Source organism: Prionailurus bengalensis, chromosome A2 (genome assembly GCF_016509475.1).
Source record: "Prionailurus bengalensis isolate Pbe53 chromosome A2, Fcat_Pben_1.1_paternal_pri, whole genome shotgun sequence".
NCBI lineage: Eukaryota > Metazoa > Chordata > Mammalia > Carnivora > Felidae > Prionailurus > Prionailurus bengalensis.
This window is the reverse complement of record NC_057348.1, coordinates 101,076,255-101,101,859: the sequence shown is the minus strand read 5'-3', so window position 1 is coordinate 101,101,859 and position 25,605 is coordinate 101,076,255. Positions and strand designations below refer to the sequence as shown.

Sequence of the window (25,605 nt, the reverse complement as noted above, 5' to 3'; positions counted from 1 at the left end):
GTCAAAGCCCATATATTAACATGGAGACCACATTAGTTTCTAAGTTTCCATCTTACATAAACAAAACACTCCTGGTTTAAAACACTTTAAAATTTTCAATCTTTTCATGGTGAGGAAAATCCAAGCATTTAGTATTAGTAACTTCCTAGTACTGAATATCTTACTATACATTACTCTTTAGTCACTCAACTTTAATTTTCCAGCTCAATTGAGATATAATTGACATATGATGTTGTCTAAGTTTAAGGTACAGAACATGTTAATTTGATACATTTATATATTGCAAAATGATGCCACCGTAGCATCAGTTAACACGTCTATCCTATCACAAAATTACTACATCTTTTTTTGGGTGAGAACAGTTGAGATTTACTCCCTTAACAGCTTTTAAATATACAATACAATATTATTAAGTATAATAAAAATGCTACACATTAGATCCCCAGAACTTATTCATCTTATAACTGGAAGTCTGTACCTTTTGACCAACCCCAATTTCCTCTACCCTTCAGCTCCTGGTAACTACCATTCTACTGTTTCTGTGAGTTCAATCTTTACAGAACCCGCATACAAGTCATATCACATAATATTTGTCTTTGTCTGCCTCACTTATTTCACTTAGCATAATGCCTTCAAGGTTGATCCAGGATGTTACAAATGGCAGGATATCTTTCTTTCTCATGGCTGAATAATATTACAGTGGAGATACACACACACACACATACACACACACACACTCTCTCATACTACATGTTCTTTATCCATTCATTTGTTGGTGGACACTGGCTATAGTCAGAAAACTTTTTAAAAACAAATGTAACTTAGACTGTCTTCTCCTAAGTGGAATGGTAACATTCCCAGGCTTAAGAGAAAAGTCATTATTACCATATGGCTTGGAATTCATTAAACTACTGGTATTTACCCAAAAAAAAATATAAAAACACTAAGTCAAAGGGATACATGCATCCCTACTTTCATAGCAGCAAAACTATGGAAGCAGCCCAAGTGTTGGTAGATGAATGGATAAAGATATGGTACACACACACACACACACACACACACACACACACACACACTTGAATATTATTCAACCATAAAAAAGAATGAAATCTGGCCATTTGCAACAAAATGAATGGAGTTAGAGTGTATAAAGCTGAGCAGAATAGGTCAAAGAAAGACAAATACCATATAATCTCACTCATGTGGAATTTAATAAACAAAACAAGTAATGGAAAAAAGAGAGACACAAACCAAGACATAGACTCTTACTATAAAGAACAAAAACCGATGGTTACCAGAGAGGAGGTAGGGATGGGGAAAATAGGGGATGGAAATTAAAGAGTACATTTATCAATATGAAAAAAATAGTAAAATGATTTTTAAAAGATAAGACCACATTTGCAATCAAACGGTGCAGTGCCTGGCATGTGATAAGGTTCTGCAGGATTGAAACCTGTGCCCATTTCTGGTTTGCAGCGATGGCCCCACACAAAGTTCCTTGGAATCATCTGGGAAACTAAACCAAAAAACCAAAAAAACCCAAACTCACAAAATCCTGACCAACACAGATTCATTCCTGTGCCTGTCCCAGATCAATTTTTGTGGTTCTGTATAGTTTCTATGTGTCAGCATTTAGGAGCCCTTGTTCCAGAGTATTTGAAGTTACAAAAATGCAGCCACCAGACCCATCTCTAACTGCATGCAGCTCATCATGCCAATATTTAACAGCAGATTCTATCATGCCAGCCTAGCACTGCAAAACATTGTCCTTAGAATTTACTGTGGCAGAATAAATTTCCTCTAAATTAAACATAATCTCAAAAACTGAGACATAAGTATTACCAGGAGGTAAATTTCAAACAGAAAACCATTTATATTAAACAACAACCTGGACAGAACTCAAAATACCTAATATATTTTAGATAACATATAATCTGCTTCAAATATGCCAGACCAGGAATAAAATATTCCTAAGCATTTTAAAGGGAATAATTAGCAATTTGGGGGAAGTTATAATACTGGTATTATTTTCTTTGTAGAAAAGATGACATCAATCAACTAACAGTTATTCCTTAAACACCTAGAAGCAAGCCCAGTTTTATGTTACCTACTTAAGCAAAGTGTAAATACAAAAGTAAAGTCTGCAGAATATATTGATTTCCTCAAGGACATAAAGCAAAAATACAATGTATTTTAATATTAGCTAAATGCTTTCCTTGAATAACCATGGCAATAAAAAGCAAAACAGACAGTTGCTATTAAAGCCTATACCACTCAAAGGGAAAAGTATATATAGGTTGCTAGAAAAACTTATTTTTACCTATGGCAAATAGAAGAGAAATAGCATGGAAGCAAATAAAGCACCTAGACAAAGGAATAGTTTATATCCTTTCTTTTATATTCATATCCTTAAATTCCTTTAGTTTTTTTTTAATTTTTTTTAACGTTTATTTATTTTTGAGACGGAGAGAGACAGAGCATGAACAGGGGAGGGACAGAGAGAGAGGGAGACACAGAATCTGAAACAGGCTCCAGGCTCTGAGCTGTCAGCACAGAGCCCGACGCGAGGCTCGAACTCACAGACCGTGAGATCATGACCTGAGCCGAAGTCGGATGCTTAACCGACCGATCCACCCAGGCGCCCCAAATTCCTTCAGTTTTTAAAGCTCTCTGTAGCTTGTAGACCTCTCACACAACGATCTTGCAAAGATATACAAGCAAGATGGTCTATGTTAACGTTTGAGTTCCCTGCTCTCTGTTGAAATGACATGATTTTCTTCTAGAGAACATTAATTTTCACAAGAAAACGAATCAAAATTAGTAGGTAATCATTATAAATCAGAAAAGATTATTTTCTATGATAAAAAATAAAAAGGATTTCAAATTGTACAAGTCACTTAATTAGGAAAGAGGTAGAAAATTAAGTGTTTTCTGAATATTAATGATGTTTCAGTGCTGTTTCAAAACCAGCAAGAGCTTGTATAGAAGAGCCCATAATGCCTAGAGATTAATCAAGGCAATTTGTACTTTTTCATTTTTAAAATAATCTTTAAAAATAAACAAACAAAAGCAATCTGAAAATTGATCAGTCCTAAATCACTCTATTTTAAAGGCCTTGAAATATCAACATAAGCCAGAAAAAATTTTGTTCTCAACAGCCTTAACAAACCCCTGAAAACAAAGAGCATCCATCATGGGTACCTATCTTACTTTGCCTGGAACACCCAGTTAAACTGTGTAACCTTACAGCTTTCACACAATACTGTTCATCTCAGGATATTATATAGCTATGCTCTTGTTTACAATTCCGTAGAGATTAGGGTAATCTTCCTAAATATATATACTCATATATATAAATGCTCATCTTCCTAAATATATATACTCAGATTACAAATTTTAGTCAAGACCTATGTAAAATGAAAGCAAGATGCCGTTAAGTCCTCCTTCGCTTCAGAGTAAGGCGGTTCCTGTGTTGTTTACAGCTACATTCAGTAGAGGGGCAGACCTGTGTCACAACTATAAACACTCTCACCTTCCATAGTCGGGCTTAGAATTTCCCTCTCCTTTTCCTTTGATGCTCAAGAGCCCATGGCCATTTGTAGCCAGTAGAGAGTAGACATTAGAACCAGCGAAGAGTAGACACAAAGTCGTGTCCATGAGGAAGGGGCAGAAGGAAAGTGCAATCCCCTCTCCCCACACACAAACGCACACACATCCCACCTCATCCATAGCTCTGAAGCTCTGCCCAAGACAGCCTCTCAAGGCCTACATTCCATCAATTGCACGGAAGCTCCTGGTCCTCACTTTGATGAACTCGCCCACCCCAGTCACTGTGATGAAATGCCTACCAACCTTCATTTACAAAAAGGGCAGTAAATTGTACTGACTGGATTTTTTTTTTTTTTAAGAGAGAGAGCACGCACACACACACACAGTGGAAAAGGGCAGAGAGAGAGGGAGAGAGAGAATCTTAAACAGGCTCCATGCCCGGTCAGATCCCAACATGGGGCTGAATTTCACAACTGTAAGATCATGACCTGAGTTGAAATCAAGAAGTCAGACGCTTAACTAGCTGACCCTTACTGACTAGACTCCCCTTACTGACTAGATTTGAACTAAACTATAGATATATCTGATTTTGTGTTTCTAAATATTCATTAGCTATGCTGTGGCCTTATGAAAGAAATTAAGAATGGGCCTTGAGGGTATTATGCTAAGCAAAATAAATCAGCCAAAGAAAAATACTTTTTCATCTCACTTATATGTAGAATCTTAAAAAAATTCATACAAACAAAGAGCAGACTGGTGGTTACCAAATACAGGATGGGGTACAGAAAATGGGTGAAGGTAAGTCAAAGGGTACAAACTTCCAGTTACAAGGTAAGTAAGTTCTGGGATGTAGTGTATAGCATTGGTGACTACAGTTAACAATACTGTACTGAAATCTCAAAGTTGCTAGGGGAACAGACCTTAAAAGTTCTCACTACACACGAAACAACTATAATTATGTGAGGTGATGGATGGGTTAACTAAGCGTATGGTGGTAATCATTTTGCAATATATCCATATATCAAATCAGTACACTGCATACGTTAAACCTACACAATATCATGTGTCAATTATAACTCAATAAAGCTGAAAGAAAAAAATTTGAGGAGAGAGGAGTCTCTTTACACATAAAAGGGGTTTCAAGCATATGAGCTCCAAAGTTTAAAAAAGCTAGGGAATAATGACCCTGAGTCACAAAGAAGAAATTATAAGCATAGGGGCGCTCGGGTAGCTCAGTCGGTTGAGTGTCCGGCTTCGGCTCAGGTCATGATCTCATGCTTCATGGGTTCAAGCCCCGCGTCGGGCTCTGTGCTGACAGCTCGGAGCCTGGATCCTGCTTCGGATTCTGTTGTCCCCCTCTCTCTCTCTGCCCCTCCCCCACTAATGCTGTGCCTTTCTCTGTCTTTCAAAAGTGAATAAACATTAAACAACAAAAAAAATTTTTTTTAAAGAACTAAGTGTAGAGAGAAGAATTAGCATAAATACTCACAAAAAAATGACTTTTGTGAAACTAGATGAAGACAAATCAGAGAACGGCCTTACTTAAAATCTGAGAAGAATACATTTTATTGTAAATTTCTGGAAACCTAATTAACGTCATCCCTACCTACTCATTTGCTATTTTTGTCTGGTTAGTTTCCCCTACTACTGTTAACATTAATTTTTTTTTTTTTTCCAACGTTTATTTATTTTTGGGACAGAGAGAGACAGAGCATGAACGGGGGAGGGGCAGAGAGAGAGGGAGACACAGAATCGGAAACAGGCTCCAGGCTCTGGGCCATCAGCCCAGAGCCCGACGCGGGGCTCGAACTCATGGACCGCGAGATGGTGACCTGGCTGAAGTCGGACGCTTAACCGACTGCGCCACCCAGGCGCCCCTTTACATTTTTTTTTTTTTTAACATTTAAAAACAAAATAAAACAAAACTCAGCCTCAGGAGACTTGTTGAGTACCTTCACCTCAGATACTGAAAGGGAGAGAAATATTTCTCATGATGAATTCTACTCTACCATAGGGCAGGGAAATGAGAAATCTTAACCAGTAGGAAAGGAAGCAGGATCTGAGGGCTTTGGGAAGAGTAGGGAAAAAAATGAGAAGAAAAGTATAAAACCAGGAAAAAGGTGTTCTGCTGCTTGCTTTTATATAAATTATGTCATTCATTTTTTTAATAAAAGCATACAAAATAGGTACTATCACTGTCCCATATTATAGGTAAGGAAACTGAAGCAGAAGGTTAAAAAGCTTGCTAAAAGTCACACATTTAAGGGGTGAAAGAAATACTTGAACTTAGGAAGTAGAATTCCAGAGTCTTCTCTTTTAACCACTATTCTACACTGCCTAAAGACACAAGTTAATAACTTACAGGAAGACAAGAGAATCTTACAAAAAATTAACAACAGCTACACCAAGAGAAAACACAAAAAAATTACTAAAGATATTAACCCAGCAGATTTTTCTGAAAATATAATGTGGAAAGTTAAGAACTTCAAGCTGTCATTACCTTTTATATGAAAAAAAAAAAAAGGAGTATGTGACAAACTTAAGTTGTTTACAAACATCAAGTGTCTCAAAGGTTCTACAGTCTAAAAACAAATTTTACATATTACTCCTTTGTCAGTGTTCAAAGGAATTAAACATGCAACAGTATCTAATCTAACACAAAAATAAAAATTTGGAATTTCTTTTAACCTTTCCATAAATATTAATAATTACAGTTATTTTCCTATGTTTTTAATTGCCAAGAGGCAAACCCTAATGAGCTAATTGCTATTCATTCAGCCCCATGAAATGAACACAGGCATATGCATGCACACACATACATACATAAAGAACTCACATATATGCAAACACGACCACAAGCATACGGAGATGTCACCTGCACGTACATCAAGCCTTGCATGCCCACAAGACAGACATGCTTGCCCACATTCAGACTCACACAAACCCACTAACCCAGGAACAGAGATACTCCCACACTCAGATTCATCCCCAGAGATACAGCTAGCTTTGGGACTTTTATGCTAATACTCTGTAATACAGAATTATATTTACAGCTACCACTAAGGCATATTTGTTAACAGAGGCATGTTAATAGCAATACCAGACTAACATTTAAAAAAACATTTAGTTCACAAACCCACTTGGATCCCATAAATTTATTGTATCTATTTTATAGATGAGGACACATTCTCAAAAATAAAGTACCAGAGTGCCTGGGGTGGCTGAGTTGGTTAACCATCCAACTCTTTATTTCGGCTCAGGTGACCATCTCACTCTACATGGGATCGAGCCCCTTGCATTGGTATTCTCTGTCTCTGTCTCTCTCAAAAATAAATAAATGAACATTAAAAAAAATAAAATACCTTTCCCCATGTAATACAGCTAATAAATGGCAGACCCAGTCCTTTAGCCTTTAATTTATAACCTCTATTACCTACCAACGTGGCTGAAAGTAATTCTATGTTAATGTTCAACCGCAAGTAACTACCAGTCACTATGTATTGGTTTATAACCTCAACTGCTTTGTAAAGTAACTTCCTTTCTTAATGTTGAAGATATTGCAAGATATGAGACTGAAGTAAAGATGGACAAAAATTTGAAGAAGCTACTAACATACTAACCTACTGATCAGTGTTCTATTTTTTTTTTGGCAGTTTGTATGACCTTAAAAATTCTTCCTATTGGAGTCAATTTTAAGTAATGAAAAGATTACAAAACATCCTTATAATTCAATTTTATATGGATTTAGACAGACTTTATTAGATAAATATTTTTATTTTTAAAAAGTTTATCACATAATTCCTTTGAGTTCAAAGGGATAATCAAAATTCTTCAGACTATTATCTTTTAGGTCCAGAGAAAATATTATTGCAATTATTTCCCCCTAGTATATGATAAAAAAAACTAATACCAAAAATTAAGAAAATGTTAGGGCAGAAGGCATATAAAGAAACTTTTATTTTCCTTACTTAAGGGGTGGCTCAGTCAGTTAAGCGTCTGACTTCGGCTCAGGTTATGATCTCATGGTTGGTGATTTCGAGCCCAGTGTCAGGCTCTGTGCTGACAGCTCAGAGCCTGGAATCTGCTTTGGATTCTGTGCCTCCCTCTCTCTCTGCCCCGCTCCCACTCACACTCTGTCTCTCTTTCTCTCTTTCTCTCAAAAATAAACATTAAAAAAACTTTTAAAAAAAGGAAGACCACATCAATAATATCTATTTATCACTGTTTCAACAGATGTGAGAAATATCCCTAATCATTTCATTTACTGCTTCAGATGGCTCCATCTAAGAAAAACTATCCGACTAATGAGAAAAGGTTATTGGTGAGATCAGGAAGCAACCCATTCTTTTTCCTTATCTCTACTGAAGAACTTAAGAACAGCAAACCCACCTTTTTTTAAATTTATTTTTTTAATGTATTATTATTATTATTATTATTATTTTTAAGTGGCTCCACACCCAGCACAGAGCCCCACAGGGTTTGAACTCAAGGACCCAGAGTTCAAAACCTGAGCTGAGATTAAGACTCAGATGCTTAACCAACTGAGCCACCTACATGCCCTATCCTATATGTTTCAATTTATCAAATTCACAAATAGTAAAATTAAAATCAAAACAACAGTACAACAGTATTATTTCTTTCTTGGAATGTCACCATTTGGTATTGGGATAAAGGGCAGATTTGCTAACTGCTTACTATAAAAATAGTGGATTCCCCAAACTCTGTGTTCCTCCCCTGTAATGTGATCTACTGTATGTGTAGGAATACATTTGGGCTCTCCCCATCACATGGGACTTAGTGTTCAGGGGAAATACGGTAAACTTGATGGTCTTGATACTTGCTGTGCTGGGAATAACAAAGGCCACTGTCTCTAATCCAGGCATCTCATGCCTTCTGCCAGCATCCCCAAAATAGTAAAAGGCTAATTTATTACACTCTAAGTAGGAAAAAAACAAAATCCAAGACCTGAGAGGGAATACTTCCTCCTTTGCCTCAAATAAAGAGAAAGAAATTTTAATGGAACAACTTGGAAAGATCAATTTATGTTCCCCACAGATAAGAGGGCACAATGGACACTGATATCTGACTCTTATTCTAAATACTGAAAATGTTGGGCTAGGATGATAGTGATTTACTGTTGCATTAGAATCAGCCTAAACTCCTAAACATTAACCAGAACTACCCCCCCCCTCCCCTGCCAAAAAAACGTATGAGAGTTTACCAGGAACCACTTAGGAAAATCTGAGTGCCAAGAGTCATCGTGCAGAGTTGTCTTTGGTTTTAAGAGGGGGCCCACCTACTTAGAAAGGTGAACCGAGTCAGCAGCTGAGACACTGAATGTTATCTACGATTCTAGAGGCTAAGAACACAGTAAAAGATTCACAAGCCCACAAATGCAGAACAGTAGATAAGAGATGTATAGCAACAAGGGACCCCATGAAATTACTCTACAAAACAAAGTCAGTTTTAAGAATCTGTCAAGCCCAAGAAATGTAAAGACATCTTATTCCCTTTACCTTTCCCTCTCTCCCAAGCTCCAATTCCAGAGGAGCTAGGAGAAAGTAGCTAGAACCATAAAAGCAGCCGGAAGCTTTGACTATTTTAATAAGTTAGAAAGCATGCTCATTCAAAGGGACCACAGGACTGTAACAGTGATCAGATTCCAGTTTTGCACCACGAGCAGGAGATGAACTTCTCTCACTCAATAAGGAGAGTGGGAATTAACATAAAGTCTTTTTTTGATTAGCCCTTAAAAGTCTTAGTTGGTTTTCTAATGTGTAATTATTTCTTTTGGATTTCTATATCCCTTACACACTATTGGGCATACAATCTTATTCCTATGATGTTATTCCATCAACAAATGCATTGCCACTAAACACTGAGGATGTATGGTGAAACATATCTGAAAGATTTACCTCTCTTCTCTTTTACTCTACTAAATGTATATAAATGAAGTATTGTAAAAAGCAATGCTAATTATATCCTTATCATTTAGTTAACAGACTTCTTGAATTCTAGTTATGCTTTATAAATTAATTTTTAAACTGTGTTTTATAAGCAGGAAACCACATTTCTAACAAGTGGAAAAGTACATTTGTACACTTGCTTAGTTTGTAAAATCTAAATAAAGGTTGGGTTGACAACCCTCCAGCAAACATAACTCAAAGGAGGAAAAGTCGTCTTTTCATGAAAGAAATGCCTCACTTGGATTCATTTCCTTAACATGAACATAATACATTACTGTATACTTGTATCAGTTGTAATTTCTGATAGATGTATTGAAACTGATTGCCCTTTCTATTGTAGGTAATGGGCTTTTCTTTCCTAATTGCAAGAATGTGTGTGTGTGTCTGTGTGTGTGTGTGTGTGTGTCCTTAATCTACAATTCGATTATACTATACCTAAAGGTGGAAATTTTTTTTTTGTCCTGGTTAACCTCCTTGGAACTGGTGGGCTTTTTCAATTGCTGTCCAAATATAGCAGACTTTCAATCTTTAAAGAATTTCTCTTCCCTGATGCTTACAGGATATTCTTACTTCCTGAACTCCTAACTCAGTCTATTTTCCATGTTTCTTAACTTCTCTTTCATGTTTTCAATCTCTTTATCTTTTTGTTCTATATCTGCTCTACCAGACTGGCAATTTTCAGTTGAGAGTTTTGATTCACTAATTCTCTCTTCTGTTATATCAATTTAATCTACCAAAGAGTTTTTTATTTTTAATTTCACCAACTTTTGTTATTTACAGAATTTGCAATTGGTCCTTTATCATTCTGCTTGTTCTTGTTTACTCCTTTTCTTATTGTAAGTTACCATTTCATTTGAAATTCTTAAACATTCTCATTTTTAAGTGCTTTTTTTGAGAATGTATTCTCTTTCTTCGGATGTCAATCATCCTATTAAGTATGTCTGCTGTCCCTTGTGGCAACAGATTTCCTTACATGTCCTAAAATACTTGTTTGCAACCACACCTTACGTGGAAGTTTTATTCATTGTGAGCTCTTTCCTGCCATGTTGTTTCATGCTTGCTCAGACTATCCCCCTGGAGTTGCATAGCTCCAGAGTAGGTCTTAAATTAGAAAGATTGGGGCTTTGGTTCCACATGGGTAGAGCTCTATTCCAGATGCCACATCCACACAGAACATATGGTTACTATTTCCATTTGTGCATAGCTGCCTCTTTGGCCCACAGGAAAACACCAACAGTGTCAGGTGGAGTTATTTCAGGTCTACTTTTATGGCCTAGAAACATGGTCCCACCTCCCTGGTTTATGCAGACAGCCCAGTTCCAATCTCCTACCATTTGCAAGACACATTTGGCATTCTTAAAATGTCTAGCAATCTATACTCTCTTAAATTTGGCTTAAACACCCACTTTTTAAGCTCTGGCCCACATGACCCAGGTTTCTGAGAGCCAGACAGCATCAACATCCACTCATTACTAAGGGTTTCCTGTCTATTCATAGTCTGCAGGGGTTTTCTTTGTCTCAAATATAACTAGAATACAGTTACTTATTTCTCTGAAAGTTTTTCACATTGAATTCTCATAAATTTAAAGCAAAGAGGAGGCAGATTATACAGGTGCTTTCACTGACATTTTAATCTGCAGTCCTGTTGCAAATTGTGTGAGGAGGAGAGTATGATGTGACTCAGGAAGAAAGGATGTGTGCTACATTTGACTTTGATCCTAATTCAAGAAAGCAGGTCAAAAGCTATTTTTTAAAAACATAATTTTAGTAGCATGTAACTTTAAAAAATACTACTTTCAATAATAGTTTTGGCTTTTCAAAATTTTCTCAAATTCCAATTCTGTCACATATTATAACTATTCTTATTTTCACTTTTTGTCTTTACCAATGTATTCTTATCATTTGCTAGCCTCAGTTATATACCATATAGCACTTAATATCTTCCTGATACACCATGGAAAACCCACCAGCCTTTTGTATCTATTCCTTTTTGTTTTTTTCATCTCTACTGAGGTATAATTTACATTGTCTTAACTTTATTCACTGTAAGGGTAAAACTCAGTAAGTTTCAATCACTATGTAGAACTGTACAAAAATAATCACAATGCAGTTTTGTAACTTTTTCATCACCCCCCAATTGTGCCTTGAGTCTTATTTGTAGCCAATCACCACTCCTCCAGCCCCACTCTCAGCCACATGCAACCACAAAAGGACTTTCTCCCTCTTCTTTAAATATGCCTTTTCTGGCATTTCAATCATAAATGGAACCATATAATATGTAGTCTTAATCATCTCGCCTCTTTCACTTAGCAGGGATTGGGAAGCCATAATCTGTAGGCCAAATCTAGTCTGCCATGTATTTTTGTAAACAGAACTTATTGGAACATAACCAGGTTCATTCTATATTGTCCATGGCTGCTTTCACACTATAAGAGGAGAGGTGATTAGTTGCAACAAAGATTATATGGCCCACAAACCCCAAAGTATTTACTATCCGGCCTTTTACAGAAAAAATTTGCTGACTTGACTTAGTAAAATATTTTTGAGGTTCATTCACATTGTAGTATGTATCAATAGTCAGTACATTATTCCTTTTTTATTGCTGAATAGTAAGTTATTGCATGAAAAACCACATTTTGTCTATCTACTTACCAACTGATGGATATGTGGACATTTTCTAGTTTTTAGTTGTTACGAATAACTCTGCTATAAACATTTTGTATACATGTCTCAATTTAGACGTGTGTTCTCACTTTTCTTACAGACTCCTAGGAACTGAATTGCTGGGTTATATGCTAAGTTTCTGATTAACTTTAAAAGAAACTGACAGGGGCGCCTGGGTGGCGCAGTCGGTTAAGCGTCCGACTTCAGCCAGGTCACGATCTCGTGGTCCGGGAGTTCGAGCCCCGCGTCAGGCTCTGGGCTGATGGCTCAGAGCCTGGAGCCTGTTTCCGATTCTGTGTCTCCCTCTCTCTTTGCCCCTCCCCCGTTCATGCTCTGTCTCTCTCTGTCCCAAAAATAAATAAACGTTGAAAAAAAAATTTAAAAAAAAAATTAAAAAAAAAAATAAAAGAAACTGACAAACTGTTTTCCAAAGTGACTGTCCCATTTTATGTTCCCAAGAACATTTGAGGGTTCCAGATTCTCTTTATCCTTGCCAATACTTGGTATTGCCTGTCTTTTAAATTATAATCATTGTAGGGTGCCTGGGTGGCTCAGTTGGTTAAGTGTTCAACTACTGGTTTCGGCTCAGGTTATGATCTCACAGTTCTAGGAGTTTGAGCCCAGAGTCAGGCTCTGCACTAAGTGCTAAGCCTGCTTGGGATTCTCTCTCTCTCTGCCTCTCCCATTATGTGCACTCACTCTCCTGCTCTCTCAAAATAAATAAACTTAAAAAAAAGAATTAAAAAAGATTTCAAATTATAATAATTGTATTGACTACATAGGTGGATTTTATGGTTTAAATTTGCATTTGCCTAATGACTAATGATGCTGAACACTTTTTCATGTGGTCATTTGTCATTCACCCTTTTATCTTTGGTGAAACACTTCTATTCAACTGTCTTATCCATTGATAATTTGGGTTGTCTTCCTATTATTGATTTGTAGGAGTTCTTTATATATTCTGGATATAAGCTTTGTCAGATATATGATTGTCTAATATTTCTTCCAGTCTGAAACTTGGCTTTTCAATCTCTTAGTGGTGTCCTTTGAAGTGTAATTATTCAATTTAATGAAGTTCATAAAGGTTTATTTCTGGATTCAAAAGTTTATCCATTTATCTATGTGTCTTTCTTTTTGCTAACTTCATCAATATGAGTTTATAAGAAGTACTGAAATTGTGTAATGTTAATATTCCAAATTTCCTGTTTTCAAAAATATTTTGGCCATTCCAGGTCCTTTGCATATCTACATGTATCTTAGGATTAGTCTGTCAATTTCTACCAAAAATAAAAAACATGGAATTTTAATAGGGATTACATTGATTCAATTTGGCAATAATTATCACCTTAATATTAAGTCTTCCAATCAATCCACTGAACAAAGTAAGTCTATTTATTTAAAGCTTTAATTTTGTCCAGCAATGTTTTGTTGTTTTTAGTGTACAAATTTTGCACTGCTTTTGTTAAATTTATTCCTAAATATTTTCATCTTTTTAATACAACTGCAACAAATTGTTTTATTATTTTTTGGACTGTTCTTATATAGTATCTAGACATAGAACTGATTTCTATATGTTGATCTTATATCCTGCAACCTTCCTTGCTGAACATGTTTACTACTTCTAGTACTGTATTTGTGTATTTCCTAGGAGTTTCTAAATATAGTTTTTACATTTTATCTGTGAATAAAGGCAGTTTTACCACTTCCTTTACAATCTGGATGTCTTTATTTTTCTTGCCTGACTGCACTGTCTAGAACCTCCTATGCAATACCGAATAAAAGTGGTTGACAAGGAGACAGTGAATGACACTGCCTTCCTCCTGATCTTAGAAGAAAACATTCTGGCTTTTCACCACTAAAATGAATGAATATGAATATGATAGAGTGCCTGGCTGGCTCAGTCAGTAGAGCATGCAACTCTCGATATCAGTGTTATGAGTTCAAGTCCCATGTTGGGTGTGGAGACTGCTTTAAAATGTTTTTGTTTTTTTTAATGTTTATTCATTTTTGAGAGACAGAGAGAGACAGAGCATGAGCGGGAAGGGGCAGAGAGAGAGAGGGAGACACAGAATCCAAAGCAGGCTCCAGACTCTGAGCTGTCAGCACAGAGCCCGACACGGGGCTTGAACTCATGAACTGAGAGATCATGACCAGAGCTAAAGTCCGACGCTCAACCGACTGAGCCACCCAGGTGCCCCTGGAGACTGCTTTAAAGAGAAAATATGTGAATATGATCTATAGGGTTTTTTGTTGTTGTTGTTTTTTTTTGTTTTTAACAAAAGCCCTTTATTTATTATTATTTATTTTTTTTCCCCTGTCTTGTTGAGATTATTTTTTTTTTTGTGAATGGGTGTTGACAGTTTGGTAAATGCTTTCTCTAACTCTACTGAGATGATTATATGGTTTTATTCTTTATTTGATTAATGTAGTGTATTACATTAATTGAATTTTGGATCTTAAACCATCTTTGAATTTCTGGGACAAATTCCCTTTGCTCATGGTATATAATCCGCCTCATATGTGGCTGAATTTGATTTGCTAATATTTTAAGGATTTTTGCATCTATGTTCGAGAGAGATACTGATCTGCCATTTTATTTTCTTGAGATGTCTTTGGCCTGGCTTTGAAGTCAGTTAAATTGGCCTGACAAAATAAACTGGGGGGTGTTGTCTTCTCTATTTTCTGAAAGAGTTTGTGAAGAATTAACATTATTTCTTCAAATATTTGATAGAATTCATCAAATCTGATCTTGGGATTTTCTTTGTGGGAAGATTTTTAACCCTCATTCCATTCCTTTACTTTTTTAGAAGTGTATGCATGTTTTCTAGTCTTAAATCAGTCTTTGCAATTTGTCTCTTTCTAGTAACTTGTATCTAAGAGTTCATCCATTTTACTTTAGTTTCCACACTGATGACATCAAATTCATTCATAATATTCCTTTATAATACTTTCAAGTTGTGTGAAGTTGGTAGTAATTTCACCTCTTTCACTGCTGACTTTGCTAATCATTATCTTCTTTTTCTGGTCTAGCTAAAGGTTTATCTACTTGGTTCTTCTTTTCAAAGAATTAACTTCTAGTTTCACTAATTTTTCTCTAATATTTTATGTTCTGTTGGTTTCTGCTATATTCTTTATTAACTCCTCCCTTCCTTCCTCTGCTTGCTTTTGGTCTGTGTTGCTCTTTTTCTACTAGTTTCTTAAGCTTAGAAGCTTAGGCACTGATTTAGGAACTTCCTTTTTCCTAGATACGCATTTAAAGGTATACATTTTCCCTGAAGCACTGCTTTATCTGCACATATAAAGTCTAAGGTGTCTTTCTGTTTTCATTCATTAAACATTTTAAAATATTTTAAAATGCTTTTAACTGACAAATATTTGGGGCTTTCAAAGATTTCTGTTACATGATTTCATCTTTTGCCCTCAATGAGACTTGTTTTATGGCCAAGCATATTGTCTAACCTAGAGAATATTTCAAATATGTTTGAAAAGAATACAATCACTGGGTGGAGTCTTCCATATATGTCATTTAGGTCAAGTTGATTGGTAATGCCAGAATCTTTTATCCTCTTATTTTGTGTCTACTTAGTTTTTCTATCAAGTATTAAGAATGGGGTGTTGGAATCCCCAATTATTATTGTAGACACTTTATTTCTCCTTTCACTGTTTCACTTCAGGCATTTGTAAGCCACTGTTAGATGTAGATACAATTTATGATTACTAGATCTTCCTGATCTATTGACCTTTTTATCATTATGAAATTCCTTTATCTGTCTTCAATAATACTTCTTATTTTAAAGTCCACTGTGTCAGATAAGCTTTCTTATCATAAAACATGCTTCTTACAAATAGCATATAGCTGGCTATTGTGTTTTTATCCAGTTTGACAATCTCTGCCTTTTGAGGAGAATGTTCAGTCCATTCATATTTAATGTAATTATATGATTAGATTTACTTTTGCCATTTTGTTAATTATTTTCTACTTGTGTCACACCTTTTTTTTTTATTCCTCTGTTCCTCCCTTACTGCTTTCTTTTGTGATAAATACTTTTAGTGTAGCATTTTAATTCCTCTATATTTTTTACTTTTTATTTTTTCAGAGTTATTTTCTTAGCAACTGTTCTAGGGATTATAATATGCATCTTAATTTATCACACTACTTCAAAAAAATAATTCCAGTAAAACAGAAAGTATACTCCAGCACATGCCCATTTTTTCCCCCTCTTTTATACTTTGCCATATGTATATTTCACATATATAGGTCATAAACACAAGCCCAGGTGACAGGGACTTCAGGAAAGTAGACAGTGGGAACAAAAAGAAATCAGGCAGCAAGGTCGAGGGAAACCAGATGACAGAGCCCTAAAGAACACAGGCTGTGGGGACCAAACGAAACTAGGCAGTAGGGAGTAAAGTTTGCTAGGAAATGGGGACAAATGAAGCCAGGCAAGAGGCCCATAGGATGTGGAAAAAGAAAGATACCAAGAGCTCATCCCCTCTGTGTAGATGTTACCCCCACAGCCTGGACCTCTCTCTAGATAGCCCCCTCCCTACCCAGGTGGTGATCCCCTCCCCCAGGCCAATACTGGGACAGAGCCAGAGCCCCTTCTTCTCTCAGAGGCCTGGGCTGGTTGCAGCCAATGGGCCCCAGCCCCAGTCCCATCCCTGGGACCTCAGGAAGTCCCAGTCCCAGTCCCTCCCACTGGCTGCAGAAGCAGTGGGGTTGGGGCGGGGGGTGGTAGGTAGAGAAAGAGAAAAGAGACAGCTTGGTAGGGGGAGCACACCTAGCAGCCACAGAGGGAGGTGGGGGCCAAGAAAGGAGAAGCTCCAAGGCGGGCTGGCAGATGGGCATGGGCTCGCAGCATCTCCCTGGTGGCAGTGGGGGTGACAAGTTCTCCAGCCCTGGGCTGTGCAGCCACTAACCTGAGTGCCCATGCAGGCACCCCACCCCTACACAGCAGTGCCTCTGGTGCTCAGCAGGCCTTATGATAAGAAAGCTTATCTGACACAGTAGACTTATTGCTTTATATGATTTTACATGTTTCAAATGTGGAAAAATGAGAAAAATATATCTACAGACTCTTTTATATTTACCCAAACATTACCATACTCAAGACTCTTGAGTTCTTTGCACAGATATGAATTAACATCTGGAGTGATTTCTTTTCAGCCTTAAGAATTTCCTTTAGTATTTCTCACAAGATGGTCTACTTAGCAGGAAATTCTCTCAATCTTTGTTTACCTGAGAATAATTCACCTTTATTGCAGAAGACTAGGTTTTCTGGATACAGAATACTTGGTTGATCATTTTTTTCCTTTCAACATTTTCAATATGTCAGGCTTTATGGTCCCTACTGCTTCAGATGGATGGAAAAGTCAGCCATTAAATGTATTATTAGTTTCCTATGTGTAATGATTCATTTTTTTCATCTAGCTTTCAAGATTTTCTTTTTTCCTTTGGCTTTTAATAGTTTAAGTATGATGTGTCCGTGTGGGTTCTCTTTATGTTTTCCAACTTGGGGTTTATGGAGATTCTTGAATCTATAGATTGCTTTTCATTAAATCTGGAAAGTTTTCTGCCATTATTTCTTCATACATTTTTAAGTCCTCTCTCTTTCTTCTCTCCTGGGTCCCCCATTACGTGTATGTGTATCTACTTAACGTTTTCTCACAAACCTCTGAGGCTCTGTGGACTTTTCTTCAATCTTTCTCTATTCTTCAGGGTATATAAATTCTACTGATATATGCAAATTCACTGATTTTTTTTTTTTTTGCCATCTAAAATCTGCTACTGACTTCATCTAGTGAACTTTTGCTTTTAGTTACTATACTTTTTAACTCTAGAGCTTCTGTTTCTCTTTTATAATAATTACCTTTTTAATAAATTCTTTATTCATTGAGTCACTGTCACCCTACTTCCCCTTTAATACTTTAAATACGGTTTTCTTTGGGTTGTTTTGAACATACTTATAATCACTGCTTTAATGTTTTTCTCTGCTAAATCCAACATATGGAGACACTTATATACAATTTCTAGTGATTTTCTTAAGTATGAGTCATGCTTCCTTGTTTCTTTGCAGATCTCTAAACTTTTTGTTGAATATTGGATATTTTAGATGATACACTGCAGCAACTCTAGCTTCTGATTTTCCTTGAGGGTTGTTGTTGTCTTATCTGTTTGTGTTTTAGCATCTTGATGAACTAAAAGTCTGTTTCCCCTTCATTGTGTGGCCACTGAGGTCTCTACTCCATTCTCTCCAACCCCATTTTTAAAAAAAAAAAAATTTTTTAATGTTTATTTTTGAGACAGAGAGAGAGAGATAGAGTGTGAGCAGGGGAGGAGCAGAGAGAGAGGGAGACACAGAATTCGAAGCAGGCTCCAGGCTCTGAGCTGTCAGCACAGAGCCTGATGTGGGACTCAAACTCACAGACCATGAGATCATGACAGGAGGTGAAGTTGGACACTTAACCAACCGAGCCACAAAGGTGCCCCATCCCATTTTTATTTTTAAGGCTGGCTTTTTAAGACCTTTTCAAGCTGGTCTCCAGTGTTCACCTTGGTATTTGGCTAAAGACTGATTAGAGATTTTATTTAATTATCTCAATCTAATAAGGCTTCCATTCCAAGGATGAGATTTGTGTGTGGAATGAGGAGTGCATTCAAAGTCTGAGCCTTTCACAAGATGGCCACAGGTTTTACTACCACTAGGCCCATTTGGCTCTCCTCTTCACATATTCCTAGGCTCCAAAGACCAATGATGCATAGGTGGCTTAGGCCCACTTCATATTCTGCTGTGCATATCTACAGCCTCCAGTCAACCTGGGATGTGTGAACTTATCAATCCCCCATGACTATCTTGTCTCCTAGAACTCTCTATAAAATCCTGCTATTTCATGAGTCTTTAATTTGCCACAAATTGGACTAGACTAGCAAAGCCTTAGACTGGCTAAGGCATTGGTCTTCCCTGTTTGTCTGCAACTAAGTTTACTATTTTAACCTACAACACTGTGAGAGAGTGCCCTTTCTCCAGCTGGGGCTACAAAACTTCCAATCTTCAAGGCTTGCCCCATCCTGGTTGAAATGCCATACCAACAAAGCTGGGCATAAGGAAGAGAGGATGAGGAGTAGCACAGATAACACCACAAGTCTGTCACTGAGTTCAGTGATTTTCATGAAGTTTCTCAATTTGTTTAGTTGATTTCTAGAGCACTGAATTAGTTGTTTTGACAGCTTTGTCCAGCTTTATGTTTGCTTTGTGGAGAGAGTGATCAAACCTCTCATTCAGTCATCTCAGATATTCCTTTTTTAATAGTGTGTATATACATATATATCATGTGCTGCTGCAGTCCAAAATTTTACTATACCAAATCTTGGCTAAAACTTTGAAATTTTTTTTAATTGTTTATCTATCTTAGAGAGAGATACAGAGAGCAAGCGGGGGAAGGCAGAGAAAGAGGGAGACATAGAATCCAAAGTAGGCTCCAGACTCTAAGCTGTCAGCACAGAGCCTGGCACAGGGCTCAAACTCCTGAACCATGAGTTCACGACCTTAGCCAGAGTCAGATGCTTAACGACTGAGCCACTTGGGGGTCTCTTGGCTATAATTTTGAGTTTGTATTTATCTCTGAGATCAAAATGCAAGTTCACTTTTTTGTTATTCATATTCTATGCACAGATATGTAGCTATTTTAGACTAGACATATTAGACTCAGCTTCCCTTCTTTTTTGTTCCTGCTGGGAAAAACTCATTTTGTGCATGTGTGCTGTGTACAGGGTATATAGAAAAGTTAAGGATTTCCCTACAGCACTATAATACAGAAGCTACTAAAAATGTAATACAGTCACAGGCAAAATCATGCTAACAGACTAGATCTATTCAGTCTAGACACCATAGTATTTGTGCGATAGTGATAACCCACAATAGATGAAAGTAACATTAAGAGGTATAGAAACTATGACACATGAAAAATAGTGAGAGTAATGTCAATGTTTACTCTGAAAAAAAAATGACATGATGCTATCCTGTCAAATATTTAAAGTAGACTTACTCAGTATTGATACATCAGGCAGAGTCAAACTTAGGGGTATAATTTTGAGTTCATTATGCAAAATAAACTCTTTAACAACTTAAGCTAAAACAAATGGACTCATTTTGCTCTTTTGCAAAGCGATGAGCTTCTCTCACTGAGAATGATCCTAACAGACTAGATGACCACATTTTTAAGGAGTGTTTATTTAGGAGATGAACTAGAAGACCTTTCAACCCTAAGTTTTTGTAATTTTATAAAAACAATTATATAAGAATTTAGATGGATAAAAGATAACGCTATCATGAAAAACCATCCAAAATATACATCAAGATGATTATAATTTATGTTTTGATAATACAGGAATGAGTTATAAAAACTATTCCTAAAAGACATGTATTCCACTGCACTCTTGGCCTACAATACGTTAAAGGCCTACAATACGTTGGATATTACAAAAAACCTATGAGAAGCAGAATATATTATTCTACCATTGTACAAAGCAATGATCTAGAATTCTGGTTGCTATAACTTCTTAAAATCAAGAAGGCTGAAGTGGGAACAGAAGATAACTAAAAGAAAAAAGATATAGAGATTGTTACATAAAACCAGACTTCACTCTGAAAAGGGACAAGCTGAGTGGGTGCATTACAAATATTTATAAAGGACAGTAAGGGCACAAATAAGGTAAACTCAGATTTGTTCACCCAAACCTAGAAGGCAACCATTCAAACTCTGAAGGAGGTAAGGTTAGGACAAATAACAGAGGTATCATTATATTCAGGAAACATAATTTGCTAGGATTAAAACAGGTTATAGACTGAAAACAAATAACTTACCTCCTTTAGTTGATCAGCACTCCCCCATGATGCAGAACGCTGATGTGACCTCTTTTCGGCACCCTCTTCTGCCCAACAACTAGGTGTCTTTAATAAAAAAAAAAATGATAATACAAATAATAAAATAAGGAATTTTGTCTCTACTTCTTAATCTCACAGCATTTCAAACATATTTCAAAATCTTAGCACATACCAGTTAAGTTATACTAAATACTAAAATCCCTTAAGTGCTAAGATTTTTCATGACCCGTGAAATGTTTAAAACATTCTGTCATATTCTGAATTAGACATTACCAATCTACGACGTCTCTGAGTAGTGTCATTCAAAACATTTGTTTTTTTTTTTACAACAACATCAATAACTTAAAAGTTATCAAATCAAAGAGAATTATGAAGATACACATCTTTGAGCTTTTAAAGAGAATAGCCAAACTAAATATAAAATGGCATTTGTCCTAAGTAAAAGAGATGGAAATGAGATTAACAGAACTAGCTCAGAAGCAGTGGGATTACAGATGACCTACAAGTCAAATATCTAGCTAAAGAGTAGATTGTACTATTCTTCCTACACTCAGGAAAGAGAGTATTAGCAATAGTATCCTCTTTTGGATGGCTCAGAGCCTGGAGCCTGTTTCCGATTCTGTGTCTCCCTCTCTCTGCCCCTCCCCCGTTCATGCTCTGTCTTTCTCTGTCCCAAAAATAAATAAACGTTGAAAAAAAAAAATTAAGAAAAAAAAAAAAAAAGGGGGCGCCTGCGTGGCGCAGTCGGTTAAGCGTCCGACTTCAGCCAGGTCACGATCTCGCGGTCCGGGAGTTCGAGCCCCGCGTCAGGCTCTGGGCTGATGGCTCAGAGCCTGGAGCCTGTTTCCGATTCTGTGTCTCCCTCTCTCTGCCCCTCCCACGTTCATGCTCTGTCTTTCTCTGTCCCAAAAATAAATAAACGTTGAAAAAAAAAATTAAAAAAAATAGTATCCTCTTTTGAAAAACATCAAGCATCTTTAAATAAAAATATAAAATTATTAAAATGACAAAGAAAAACATTAAATCTGAATGAACTTACTATGATCTGAAACAATACATTAAAAAAAAAACAAAACTTGAGCTACATGTCAGAAAAGAGTTTTTACCTTAAACCTCATTTTCAATAATTCAACCAGTAGCAGACACTATACCCAAACATAACATAAAACGCTAAATGCCAAATAGTGAGACCATTTAGTAGTTGTATAAAAAAGTCAAAATATTAAAATACCATCCTTAAGATATGAGAAGACTCTTAGTGGAATGCAAACCAGGGAAAGTAAAAAGCACTACAGCTAGACAAAGGATAACGATTAGCACAATCAACACATATAGATTTAAAAATTATTGTTTATGATAGACTGAAAAAAAAATCAATCCTTATGTTGAGGTTGATGCTATATAACTTCTTATGAAAAAGGCCTCAGTTCTACTCTATACAATTCAAAATGCTTGTGAACAACTTTTTAAGTAATTACCTCTTAAGAGTAATAATGCTCCAAAATGAAACCAACAATTAATTAAATGGTAGGTGAATAAAAACACAAACAAGCTGCTTAACCAACCAGTTCAAGTACCAAAGTGAAGCTGTTCAGTGATAACTGAGAGTAAAACAGTTTATTTTCATCAAACTTTTCATTTTGAGAATTTATATGCTCAATACTTTTACTTTTCTACCAAGCGTAAGCATTAGTCTTGTCAAAACTCAAATGATCACAATGCTTAAAACTCAAAAGTACTTCACAGAAAAGGAGTCAAATTTCTGGTATGTTCCATAATTATTTAATAATTACATTTCTAACAGGAATTATTTTCATTTGGTACAACTCCAATTTTTTCAAAGGACATTTATTACATAAACTGTATAGGTATCTCCAACTGGGAGTTAAATCAATAGCCACAAAACTTTTGCAATTGCCTTACTACTGCCAGGCACACCAGTGGCAAATGGAGCTACATCTGAGGTCTCTTATCTCACAAAAGATCTTCTTTCTTCATACTATCATTCTTTTCTTAAAACTGAATGTGAAAACCTATATGATTATTTCAGAATGCAGTGTTAGTTATACAAAAGAAATAAAAACTAACTACAAAGGATTATTTATATTCCTGAAATCCAGCTAGTAAAACATGTAGGTTTTTAAGAGTGCAAAACAATTAGAAGAGTACTCTGACATGTGGCTGCAGAATTACATGCATATAAATTGTTTAAATACATTCATCATAGTACCAACTTTTCCAAAAAATACTTCCCAGAAAGTAATTTCATTTTAATCACATCAATTTTAAATAAATAGAAAATGTTCGAGTCTGTAAATATATTCTATAGACCACATTGTCCAATAAGACAGCTACTAGCCACATGCAACAATTTAAATTAATGAAAATGAAATAAAACTAAAAATTCAGTTCCTTAGTCACACTAGCACATTTCAAATGCTCAGTAACCACATGTGGCTAGTGGCTACTGGCTGCTATACAAGACAGCACAGATGTGGAACATTTCCATTGCTGCAGAAAGTTCTACTGGGAGCAGTGTTTTATACATTTAATCGCAGATTTTTAACAAGTTACTGTAGTCAAAGCAAAACCAAAAGATGGCTACTTGGTTTATTAAATCTATGTAAAGTTCATGCTTGTGAAGTCACAAAAGATGAACTAATTTGTATCTAATTTATTAAATCTGAGCATTTGAGAAATGCTTTACTGTTTAAATTCAATAACCAACAATACAAAGCAGCAAAAATTCTTTCCTTTCATATCAGCAAGAAATTCCTTCCAACTAGATTGTCCATTAATCTAGAGTAGAATTTTATGAACTGTGCTACTTATAACATCGCTATTGGATGCTGATAAGAATAAAGATAAAACTGTTCTATGGCCAAATTAATTTGGGAAATACTGTATTTCACACTTCCCCATACCTCATGTACAATACAATTAGCATTTCAAAAACTCAAATACACACTTTTTAAAAACCTGCTTTACTTTCTTTCTTTTACTCATATGACCCCAGAACACTTATTTTACAAGTAGACTTATTAACACTTGGAAAGGAATATAATCCCCCAATAAAATGGACTGTATTTAATTGCTTGCTCTTCAGCCAGCCACTTTAGGGGATTCTTCCTTTCTAGTTGCCTCCACTTACACTACCAAGGAAGAGAAAGTAAACCTTTTCTATACTTGAACAATGCAGAACTAAAGCCTATCTCTAAGACTACTGGCTAAAAAAAATTCCCTTGGAGTGACAAGGATATCAAGGCCATTTTCATTTTTTATCTTCACCTCTTGAAATTATCCAAAATCCAGCCCATGAGGCTTCCTCTCTAACCCTCAGGTCCATCCACCTACCTCTTGGTTTCCTGTGTGAGGACCTCTTCTTCTATGAGTGAATTATACAGAAAACAGTTCTAATGCATGGGACTGCACACTCGTTTAAGAGCATTTTTAGGTTCACAGCAAAACTGAGAGAAAGTTGCAGAGATTTCCCATATACCCCTCATGCCCCACACATGCACAGCCATCCCCCACCAGAGTGGTACATTTGTCACAACTCATTAACCTACATCAATCCATCATTATCACCCAGAGTCCACAGTTTACATTTGAGTTCACTCTTGGCAGTGTACATTGTATGGATGTGGACAAATGTGTGACACGTATGCCACCATTATACTATCATGCTGGGTATTTTCACTGTCCTAAAAATCCTCTGTGTTCTACCTCTTCATTCCTCTCCTTATCCCCTAAACCCTGGCAACCACTGATCTTTTTACTTTCTCCTTTTTGGCCTTTTCCAGAATGTCGTATCATTGGGATCGTATGGTAGGGTCACATTTTCAGAGTGGCTTCTTTCACTCAGTAATGTATATTTAAGGTTCGTCCATGTCTTTTCACAGCTTTATGGCACATTTCTTCTTAGTGCTCAGTAATACAGTTGTCTGGATGCACCACACTTACTCATTCACCTATGGAAGGACACCTTGGCTGCTTCCAAGTTTTGGGAATTATGAATAAAGCTTTATAGATGTTATCTGTGTCCAGGTTTTTGTATGGACAAAAGTTTGCAACTCCTTTGGGTACATACCAAGGAGCACAAATGCTGGACGGTGTGAAAAAGCTACATTCAGTTTTGTAAGAAACTGCCGAACTGTCTTCCAAAGCAGCTGTAGTGTATCACATTCCCACCAGCAATGAATGGAAGTTCCCATTGCTCTGCATCCCGGCCAGCATCTGGTATTATCAGTGTCCTGGATTTTGGCCATTCTAATAGGTGTGTTTTAATTTGCATTTCTCTGATGACAAATGATGCGAAGCCATCTTTTCATATGCTTGTTTGCCATCTTTCTTGGTGAAGTATCTATTAAGGTCTCTGGCTCATTTTTTAATCAGGTTGTTTGTTTTCTTGTTGTTGAGCTTTAAAAGTTCTTTGTATATTCTGGGTAATGGTCCCTTATAGATGTGAACACTGGAGAATTTTATAATAGGCTTTATTCACAAACTAGCAAGGGCAAATTAGCTCCTAGCAAGAAAGTACT

General features: G+C 36.3%; 1 protein-coding gene across 1 annotated transcript in view; it reads right to left on the bottom strand.

Annotated features, from left to right (window-relative positions):
* The window catches only part of GLCCI1 (glucocorticoid induced 1), a 150,685-nt gene that overhangs the window by 29,717 nt on the left and 95,363 nt on the right, over positions 1-25,605 (bottom strand). The window contains exon 4 of the mRNA XM_043589539.1: positions 21,044-21,130. Within this exon, the coding sequence (XP_043445474.1) occupies positions 21,044-21,130 (87 nt within the window). The remainder of the gene's footprint in view (positions 1-21,043; positions 21,131-25,605) is intronic.